The sequence below is a fragment of the Plectrocnemia conspersa genome, unplaced genomic scaffold, assembly GCF_051122295.1.
Source record: "Plectrocnemia conspersa isolate PC_06_02 unplaced genomic scaffold, ASM5112229v1 ptg000009l, whole genome shotgun sequence".
Classification (NCBI taxonomy): Eukaryota; Metazoa; Arthropoda; class Insecta; order Trichoptera; family Polycentropodidae; genus Plectrocnemia; species Plectrocnemia conspersa.
In genome coordinates, this window is record NW_028277173.1 from 29,058,299 (window position 1) to 29,069,209 (window position 10,911).

General features: G+C 39.6%; 1 protein-coding gene across 1 annotated transcript; it reads left to right on the forward strand.

Moving 5' to 3' along the window:
• The first annotated feature begins 1,469 nt into the window (after positions 1 to 1,469).
• On the forward strand, positions 1,470 to 8,081 carry Uba1 (ubiquitin-like activating enzyme 1). Its single transcript, XM_088191684.1, has 8 exons — positions 1,470 to 2,270; positions 2,333 to 2,734; positions 5,427 to 5,682; positions 5,756 to 5,931; positions 5,998 to 6,219; positions 6,290 to 6,538; positions 6,608 to 6,913; positions 6,986 to 8,081. Exons 1-8 carry the CDS (start codon positions 1,563 to 1,565, stop codon positions 7,757 to 7,759), a joined length of 3,093 nt encoding a protein of 1,030 aa, XP_088047810.1. The 5' UTR covers positions 1,470 to 1,562; the 3' UTR covers positions 7,760 to 8,081.
• Positions 8,082 to 10,911: the final 2,830 nt, after the last annotated feature.

Here is a 10,911-nt window from a genome sequence, read left to right on the forward strand (position 1 = left end):
GTATTTGGACTTCACTGGTAAAAATATTAATTAAAATACATATTCACTGTAACATAAAATGGAAAAGTTGAAATCATACAATTTTACTAGCACCTGCTAGATAAATTATATTTTCACTGGTAAAAATATGTATCTATTTAAGAAATATTTTCGGGATTGATTTGAAATAGGGTCCTCAATCGAATATTCGATTGAGAACCCTATTACATATTGTAAAGAATTATTCGCCCGATTTTCAACTATATTTGAATAATTGATCAAATATTTGGAAATATTCGTTTATACTTTCTCAAAGAAAATTTAAAATATCTTAGAATGAAACAATTTGTATACTTGAGCAACACAGCTAATCGTATTTTCTCTAAATATACTTGAGTGACTAGTGCCGCTCCAAAATATGTCTTGATGCGCCTTTATTTTGTTTCCTAATGCCAGACAATGAGACGCTTCTTCTCAACAAAAAATGCTTTAACGTATTCGAAACATATTTTTGAATATAATGTTTATGGGCGTTATCTACTATGACCGAAATTCGCAGAATTCGTTCATTGAACGAAAATGATAGAAATGTTCACCCTTTATTAACGTTAAAAGCTCGGCCACACAGAAAGCGGTCTGTCGCGGCGGGAAGCGATATTTGACTGGTTGTATGATGCGATGTTGCATCAGTACTGTCTGACAGGCAGAACGTCTGGCCGTTGGGGCTAAGACGTCGTTAATTTATATTACGTTTTTCCCATTTATTGATGTGTTGTATAAATATAGATTGAAACATGTTGTCTAATATATTTTGTTGCAAAAACATACGTTTTTATTAATTAATGTTAAAAAATATTAAGAGTCTTGTAACCCCCGGTAATGACCTCGATTATACATGTCACTCTTATCTCTCACTCGTTTTCGTCACTTACACGTAAGCGAGCGAATCATCGACCGGGATTGATGCGGGTGTAGACCAGTAGTTCTCGGGCCTCCGTTTAAAGTTGTCTATTCGGCAGCTGATTTTTTCTATTTTCAGCAATTAAATTTAAATTATTATTACATGTTGACTTCGACTATAAATAATTAAAGCGATATTTATGAATATTCTGATTTAAAATCACTCATAACGCGCGGATTTATTTGGCACAGTAAGGGTTAACAATTGCCAATATTTTCTAAATGAATAGATCCACATTTTTTAGATGTTAATGGCAATAAATTTTGGATTAAATTTAAAACACTTGTCTTATTGCAATTATATGTTGAGAAGCTAACATTGTCCTATATTTAGTAAAACGGACTTAAACGGGTAGTTTAAATTTAATTCTTAAATACGGCAAATAAATAAGTTTGGTGTATGTGTGTGAGTGTGAAATAAAAATAGGAGTATCCTCATGAGCGAAGTCGCGTAAAATAGGCGGTAAGCGGTCGGGGGCGGTTAGTCGCATTTCGTGCGCGTGTTAGCCGCTCGAGCGTGTGGCAACTCCGACCCGGCGCTCGCTCGCTCTCGGTCTCGGTCGTCCGGCCGGTCTCTCGCGCTCGCACCGGGAGAAGCGGGTGAAGCGGGCGGCCGCCGCCCCATGTCCGGCGCTGCCCCCGGCGACGCCCGCCAACTCCCGCCGGCCAAGAAGCGCAGGCTGCGCTCTCCGCGGATGGCGAGCGAGGCGAACAACGGCGCCGCGGCGCACGAGCCCGACATAGACGAGGGCCTCTACTCGCGACAGCTCTACGTGCTCGGTCACGATGCGATGCGGCGGATGGCCAGAGCCGACGTGCTCATCTCCGGCCTGGGGGGCCTCGGCCTCGAGGTAGCTAAGAATCTCATCCTAGCGGGCGTGCGCTCCGTGACGCTGCACGACGACGACGCCGTCACCCCGGGCTCGAGCTTCTACCCCTCCAGCGTCGGCGAGGCTCGCTCTCACGCGGCCGCTTGTCTGGCCGACCTCAACTCGCACGTGAGCGTGCGCCGCGTGGTCGGGGAGCTGCGCGACGAGGTCGTGGCCGACTTCCGCGCCGTCGTCTCCTGCGGCCGCAGCCTTCGCGACCAGCTCCAGCTGGCTGCGGCCGCCCGCAGGTGCGGCGCCGCCTTCGTCGCGGCCGACACTCGCGGACTCTTCTCTCAAGTCTTCTGCGACTTCGGAGACGAGTTCGTGGTGCTCGATCCCAACGGTGAACCCCCAGTCTCCGCCATGGTCGCCGGAGTGACCCGCGACAGCGACGGCGTCGTCACCTGCTTGGACGATTCGCGGCACGGCTTCGAAGACGGCGACCACGTCACCTTCTCCGAGGTGAGCTCCTCCCGATAAAACGCCCGTCGACGCAGACTAATTGTTCTTCTCCGTTCGTACAGATACGCGGCATGATTGAACTCAACGGTTGCGAGCCCCGTAAAGTCAAGGTCCTCGGCCCGTACGCCTTCAGCGTCGGCGACACGTCCGCCTTCTCCGACTACGTGCCCGGCGGCGGCATCGTCACTCAGATCAAGATGCCCAAGAAGCACTCGTTCCGATCGTTCAGGGACTCGATCGCCGCACCCGAGTTCGTCGTCACTGATTTCGGTAAATTCGAACGCCCCGCTCAGCTCCACGTAGCCTTCTTCGCCATGCACCGCTTCCGAGAGCAGCACGATCGGCTCCCGCGTCCCGGCAGCGACGGAGACGCCGCCGAGTTCCTGCGCATCGTCGAAGCCTACGTCGCCGAGAACAAAGTCGACGTCGACATGGACAAAGATCTCTACCAAGTCTTCTCTAAGGTAACCTATTTTGTTCGCTTCGAATGTGCAATGTCACATAGCACCATCTCTCTCTATCTCTCCCCCCCTCTCGCATCGACATATTGCTGTCTCACTTTGACACCCACTCATGACTCATATCTATCTATTTTCACGTTCGTTTTCTATCTGATTATAATAATAATTGAACGATTCATACTTATCTTGATATTGCTTCAATAAAACAATGCAACTTTAGAAAAAAATATTCAAGGTTAAGCAATAATAGCGCAATTATCGTCATAGGTTGCTAGTTGTGATAATCGATTTCGCTTTTGAATAATTTATTATGAACGACGAAAACACATAGTATGCCATATACTACCGGTTAAATATTTATTGTTTTAATTTATTATTTTTGCTAGGATACCTTTCCCTCCATCTGCCCATTTTTTTATTAATAATAAAAAATTAAGAGAGAATCATCAATAGACTTGTATGAAGTACAGTCGATTTCGTTTAATCAGGACACATTTTGCCCCAAATAAACGGCCAAGTTTTAAGTAAAAATATGAAATTTTAACTTTATTAAATTACGGATAAAATACTATGTATAAACATAAATATAAAAAATAAAATAATATGGATAAAAAAACAATTATAAGTCATCAAAAAAATATGTATGAAAATAATGTATAGACATCATTTCAGCCAGTCAGTGGTCGGTTTTTTAATATTTCCATTTCATTAAATGACATGCAATTTTCTGACCAAATTCAAGGGAATCCCTGATTAGAATCCACATCAAAAACAATAAAATCGAGACCTTTTATAACAATATTACAATTTACAATAGAGTATCGAACGAAGCATTTTGACCAATAGGAGAGCGCAAGAAACAATTATCTCTTCTCAGAAGTCAAAAATCCACATCAAAAACAATAAGGTCGCCTTCCCACTGCGATGGTTTTATTGCTTTTGCCGTGAATTTTTAACTTTTGAGAAATGATAATTATTTTTGCTTCTTCTTATTGACCAAAATTCGGTTTGAATACACTAACCAATACTCTCATATAGAAGTCTGTAATAACATCGATAAGGATAGCTATAATTTTTTTTTTTAAAATAGTGTAATATTCGTGTAGGTTGGGTTTGGGTTTAAACAGCAAATGAACGTTTCGCAACCGTCAAACTGTGTTTCATAGACTAAATTTGGAGCAGCATATAATTTCACTATCGCTTATCGGTTAAATTATATTTTCACTAGTAGTAATATATATTTAACAGTACAAATGTATTTGGATTTCACCAGCGAAAATATAATTTCATTGAAAAATACACACCAACTGTAACATGCATGTAAACAAATAATGATAAGTATATAAATGTTTAAATTAAAAGCACCCGGTAGATAAATTAAATTTTCACTGGTAAAAATATATATATTTACCTGTGAAAATGTATTCTGATATGATTTAACTGAAATGAAATATTTTAGGGATAGATAACATTAGGTTTACCGGTATCAACCCATCAATTTGACAGGTGTCATTAAAAATAGGTATATAGTGACCTGATTTTCAAAAATTAGAAGTTTCCAAAAATAAAAATAGTGTTAATATATGTATTTGCATTTATTTATTTATTATTTACAAATTTTCCCTTGAAATTAACAACTGATTTATCAACCACTCTTCCAGGAAAGAAGTGTTCTCTAAATCTTTTGTTCAAATGCTTCATATACAAATCAACTTTGCTAAGTCGGTTTCGAAGACTTGTTTCCTCGTGGTTGAGTTTTGCTTGTCGTTCTAGTGTAACATCTAATAGATTAGAAAAAATGCTCTCTTAAAAAATGGCGAATACTGTGAAAAAAATCTTGTAAATCAAGACCAGTACAAATATGTCTAATAGAAGAGGGCTTTCGTGAGCAATACAAAAATAAGAACGAACGAAGCATATTTTAGAGTTTTTTACCGTCTAATCGTTATCCTGATCTTTTCTGGTTATCATAGAGAATCCATTTCTCATTGTAGGTTATGATGCTCTTTAAGAATGGTTTCTTATTGTTTCTTAGAACTCGCAAAGAAAGTGCTAACATCCATAATTTTCCATATTGTGCAATAAATTGCAAACAATTGCAAGAGAAACCTCCAAGTCTGCTGTGAGTATCCAAACAGTTGTTTGTGGATTAGCTTTGAGTATTTCTCGATCATTCTACAACCAAAATTGTAAATTTTTTCTAAATTTATGTATTCAAAATAATAAATTGCATTAAAAAAAACGTATAACTTGGAAATCGTACAAAAAGAGTCGCATAAAAAGAGAGTTAAGTGCATGTGTATATTGATTATGATCAGAATTTTAGTTATAGAAATTTTCGTTTGCACAATAATCACAGAACCCTTCTTATCTCATATACATTTAATATGTTGTATAAAGTTTGTCTAATACAACAACAAAAATACAACAATTAACAAATATAAATATAACAAGTTTATTTAATTTCGCCAATAAATATGTTTTTTTTACTGTATTGCAAATTTATCATGAAAATTTTTGTATGATTTATAACTCGTTCTTTTTTTTTAATTAAATAAACTGAAAAACAACACCTTTTATACAGATATATCCTAATTACTGTTATCATTAACTTCACTTTCAACTGCACATTTACAATGTTGAAAAAATATAAAATATATGAAAACCAGAAAATCATGGCATATCTTTGTTACAGATGTGCACCGGAGATCTTAATCCGATGAATGCCATCTTTGGCGGTATCGTAGCTCAAGAGGTTCTGAAAGCCTGTTCGGGTAAGTTTACCCCAATAAAACAGTGGTTATACTTCGATGCGTTGGAGTGCCTTCCCGCGGATCGCAGGCCGACTGAAGAGGAATGCGCTCCCAAAGGAACTAGATATGATGGGCAGACTGCCGTGTTCGGATCGAGTTTTCAACAGACTCTCGGCGATCTGCGCTACTTTGTCGTTGGTAATAATCTTTTACATACATATCAATTTTGCTGCGTATTTTCTCTTCGACGTTGATTCATAATTTTTCTTAGGCGCCGGAGCCATAGGATGCGAACTGTTGAAAAACTTTGCAATGATGGGCATCGGTTGTAAGAACGGACGCGTCTACGTCACTGATATGGATCTCATCGAAAAGTCTAATCTGAATAGACAGTTCTTGTTTCGCCCGCACGACGTTCAGAAACCCAAATCTTCGACTGCAGGCGCTGTAAGCGTTATTTTTATTTATAAATCTATCTTTTTCATAGGACTAATTTACGTGTATGATTCTCAGGCGGTGAAACGCATGAATCCAGAAATTAACATTGAGTCGCAGAACAATAGAGTCGGTCCCGAGACTGAGTCGTTTTATGATGACGATTTCTTCAATGCCCTCGACGGAGTCGCCAATGCTCTCGACAATGTCGACGCTCGAGTTTACATGGACAGACGTTGCGTCTATTACAGGAAACCGCTCTTAGAATCCGGGACGCTAGGAACTAAAGGAAACACTCAGGTAGAAAATTGACAATAATATAATTTACCATTTAGCTCTAATTGTTAACGTTCGATTGTATCACTTGTAGGTTGTGATTCCATTCATGACAGAATCGTACAGCTCCTCTCAAGATCCGCCCGAAAAGACTATTCCTATTTGTACTCTGAAAAACTTCCCCAACGCAATTGAACATACTTTGCAATGGGCTCGGGACGAGTTCGAAGGACTTTTCAAGCAAGCAGCGGAGAGTGCGGCGATGTACATCTCTAACCCTCAAGCTTTCCTCAACAATATGGCGCCGGGCGCCCAAGCCTATGAAACTTTGGCTACCGTTAAGGTAAAATACTAGAATTGGAATGTTAATATTAAATTCTAAGAGATGCTCACTTGAAACTATGACTTACAGAAAGCGCTGTTGCATCGACCGCACACTTTCGAAGAATGTGTAACTTGGGCTCGTAATCATTGGGAAGTTCAGTATGCCAATCAGATAAAGCAGTTGCTGTTTAATTTCCCACCCGATCACGACACTACGAGCGGTCAGCCGTTCTGGTCAGGACCGAAGAGATGTCCTAAACCTTTAGTTTTCGATTTAGAGGATGACATGCACCTCGATTACGTATTGGCGGGTGGCAACTTAATGGCTAACGTCTACGGAATTCAAGGATCCACGGACAGACAATACGTGGCCGATTTAATTTCTAACATTAAAGTGAGTTTATTGTCTTTCATTTATATATATGGATTCGTATCTCACAATATTCTAATTGTATTCGTGTTTCAGGTTCCCGAATTTAAACCGGTGAGCGGTATCAAGATAGCCATCACTGACAATCAGTTGCAACAGAACCACGACGATCCCGATGAAGAACAAATCAGCGACATTATCGAAGACCTGAAGTCCCTCGATTGCTCCAGGGGTCTTACAGTCACTCCTCTCGAGTTCGAAAAAGACGACGACACCAACTTCCACATGGACTTTATAGTGGCCGCGTCTAATTTGCGCGCTGCAAATTATAGCATACCTGCCGCCGACCGTCACCAGTCGAAATTGATCGCTGGAAAGATCATTCCGGCCATTGCTACGACCACCTCCGTAGTGGCCGGACTCGTCTGCCTAGAACTGTATAAGCTAGCTCAAGGAATTAAAAATATCGAGTCTTACAAGAACGGATTCGTTAACTTGGCTCTTCCGTTCTTCGGATTTTCGGAGCCTATCTCCGCCCCGAAACTCTCCTATTATGATAAGGAGTGGACCCTCTGGGACAGGTTCGAAGTCACCGGCGAGCTCACAATGCAACAGTTTTTGGACTATTTTAAAAACAAACACAAGTTAGAGATCACAATGCTCTCTCAGGGCGTGTGCATGCTCTACTCGTTTTTCATGGCAAAAGCCAAATGCCAAGAGCGACTCGGACTGACCATGTCCGAGGTGGTGATGAAAGTGTCCAAGCGCAAACTGGAACCCCACGTTAGAGCGCTCGTGTTCGAGCTTTGCTGCAACGACGAGGACGGAAACGACGTGGAAGTACCCTATGTACGCTATACCTTGTCTTAAAAAGGCTCGCCGAACGATGACGGAGTTTGGAGTTTGCGTTTCTAAAGTATAATATGCTAAAGAAGAATATTTTTTTAATGATTTCAAAGTGTCCCCGCTTTGTTTCGCTTTCGCTAAAACTGCACCTCGATTGTCGTTTTCAGCGATTTAATACGCATTTGTGAGTACGCGGGTGACGGTTTTCAATAGATTCAAGAGCACGCGTATGCGCATACTTTATATAAAATTATGTTAACACTCGGTTTTAGCTAGAGATTATATAGTAAATTTCAATATTTCATAAACATCGTGTGTTTTTATTTAATAAACAATAATTCTGTGATATATGTGTTTTATTTCATGACTCCTTGATAACTTCAGTTTTAATATGGAATAACCTTTCAGTTAAATTGTAGTGGATTTATTAAAATTACAAATTAATAATTCAGTTACACACATTAAAAACTACACTAAATATCACTATGTACATTGTAAATTTACTTACGTAAAACAATTGTGTAAGATCAAATATTTTTTAATTGGTACCCAACAAGAAAGCCTACAAATATGTTTAGTAATGCGTATTTCTTAACAGTTTAATTAAAATTCATAATTAGCAGAAAGTTAGAGATCTATCTTTTGACATTTACAAGAAGATGAATTCTTTCGAAATGAATACTCCATAGATATAATAAATACTAGATATCGACAAAATGAACCATTCAAGCTCGATCAACAAATTAATCAATATTTGGATTTGTAATGACGCGAGATTTTTTCGTAACTACATGAAGAATCATCGACAATTTATCATTTAAGATAATATCTATTAAACCACGAGTGGCCAACCTGCGACCCCCCTTGAACATTTTTCCGGCCTGCAAGATTCATCACACTTTTACAAAATATATTTATTTTATAATGGCCAATACACTATAGACAATTTTTCACTGCAAAACAACACGTTTATAATATTGTAGCGGCCTATTCACATTCATTTAGATTTTTGTTATGGCCAAAACCTGGCGGCACAGGCATAAAGGACTCTCTTCATTTTTCGACGCCGACGAGTCGCACGCTGGAAGCGCGGGCCTCGCGATTTGACACTTGTAAACGACATGTAACTATTATTTGTCGTCAACAAACATACTACTGCAACGGTTCAATGTGTGTCTAATTGTTACCCGTCGCCAAAATATCAAAATAATTCCAAAGAATCTTTACATTATTGAATCTTAATAAATTTATTCATCGCTAAAAATATTTCTAATTTAAAAAATGGTCCAATATAAAAAGTTTTCGAATCACTGCTAACAATCAACGTATGTTTGTATTTGAAACGTCTATTATTTCCGAAACATGGACTGTCGGAAGAAAACATAGAATCGAACATGTGCGTTTTAATGTTTATGTATTTTCTTGATTTATTGTAACGAAGACAAACGTTAATGAATTATTCATAGAAACGACACTTTCAAGCTGTTCTGGCTCTTGTTTGTTTTACACGAGGGGTTCCAAAAGACCCGCAAAATTGGCGATGAACTTTTGATAGAGCGCGAGGCCGGTTCTGTCTAGGTATACGAATTTTACAAAGGCTGAGACGGCAAAGCCGACCCCAGAATTCGCACAATTTTGGTTTCATCGTATTTTTTGGATAATGATATAATGCCACGTGAATTATAAATTCATATTTTGTAATAAAAATAATATTAACGTCTGTTTTTATTATTTTTTACTTTGCAATTTTTTTATTTGTACAAACTGGCCTAGAGTTGCTAAGGAGATAATCGATCAATAACCAAAGACGCATAGTTTCCGGATCTCTTTTCCCGACAAAATTACTATAATTTTGACCGTATATATGTATATGAAATATTATGTAGGGCAATTTGTGAGTGGAAAATAGTAAATGTTTTATCTTTTCATGTATAAAAATTTGTTTAAAAGAATATACCAATCCAACCAACGTACCGATTTCAGTTGAGACTTTTTTTCAATGACCATAAATCGCAGGAACGATATATTAAAGGTGTTGAGGGTTAATTGGTAAAATATGGCTTTAAATCTTTGTATTTTTATTGATTTATTAAGAATATTATTAGTTTTTTTTCTTCTGTATTTTTCTTTTCATTTTTTGGCAGATGGATGGTGATTGATAGCAGTCACACACAGATTGAGCTGCTGTAGTAGTAATTTTAATAAACAGTTTATAATAGTTCACAAATTATGCTAAATGATAATAAACACGAGTGAAAGGTGGACGAGACACCACCAACCGGTATCTTCCCATCGTTGTCCACCAGAAGAATCTGCTACCCTCCGCCGCCGTTACGTCAGTGTTACCAGAGTGCCGCTAAGTTTTGCCTACAATAAATAAATAGGTCCCCACAATTTTTCCACAGTGATTGGCGTTAAGCGTTTTAGGCTAATTTACACGATGCCAGTTGGTATGCCAATTGAGGTTGCCAGTCACTGGATGCCAGCGACTAGCACAGTGTAAGCGATTAACGCCAGTTGCTGGAAAAGCCAATGCACCACTGGTACGCCAGCAGCTAGCAGCTCCATCAAAACTAATATTTTTGTTTTACTGGCACGTTAGCTACCTCCTCTAGATGCTCTAGTCAACTTCCAGCTGGCATGCTAACAACTGACAGCTTGTAAATCAGCCCTTAGGGTTTATTTACGCTGCCAGTTGCTGCCATGCCAGCTGTAAGTTAACTGGAGGGGCACCTACACCGTTTACACAGTGCCAGCAACTGTAAGAACTATTGTTGAGAAAAAGCGCTACTCGCACTGTGCTTATCGCTAGCATCCAGTGACTGGCAACCTCAACTGACACACCGATTGGCATAGTGTAAATAAGGTCTGATTTACACGCTGCCAGTTGCTGGCATGCCAGCTGAAAGTTGACTGGCTTTCCAGTCCACTGGCGCCTTACCGTTTACATAGTGCCAGAAACTAAAAAAAATATTGTTGCGAAAAAGCATTACTCATCTTGCACCAGTACGGTAGTGTGGTGGAAAGGGGAGCTGGCGTGCCAGCAAAACAAAAATATTTGTTCTGCTGGCGCTGCTAGCTGCTGGCATGCCAATGGCGCACTGGCTTCTCCAGTGACTAGCGTTAAGCGTTTACGCGGTGCTAGTCGCTGGTATCCAGTGACTGGCAACCTCGAC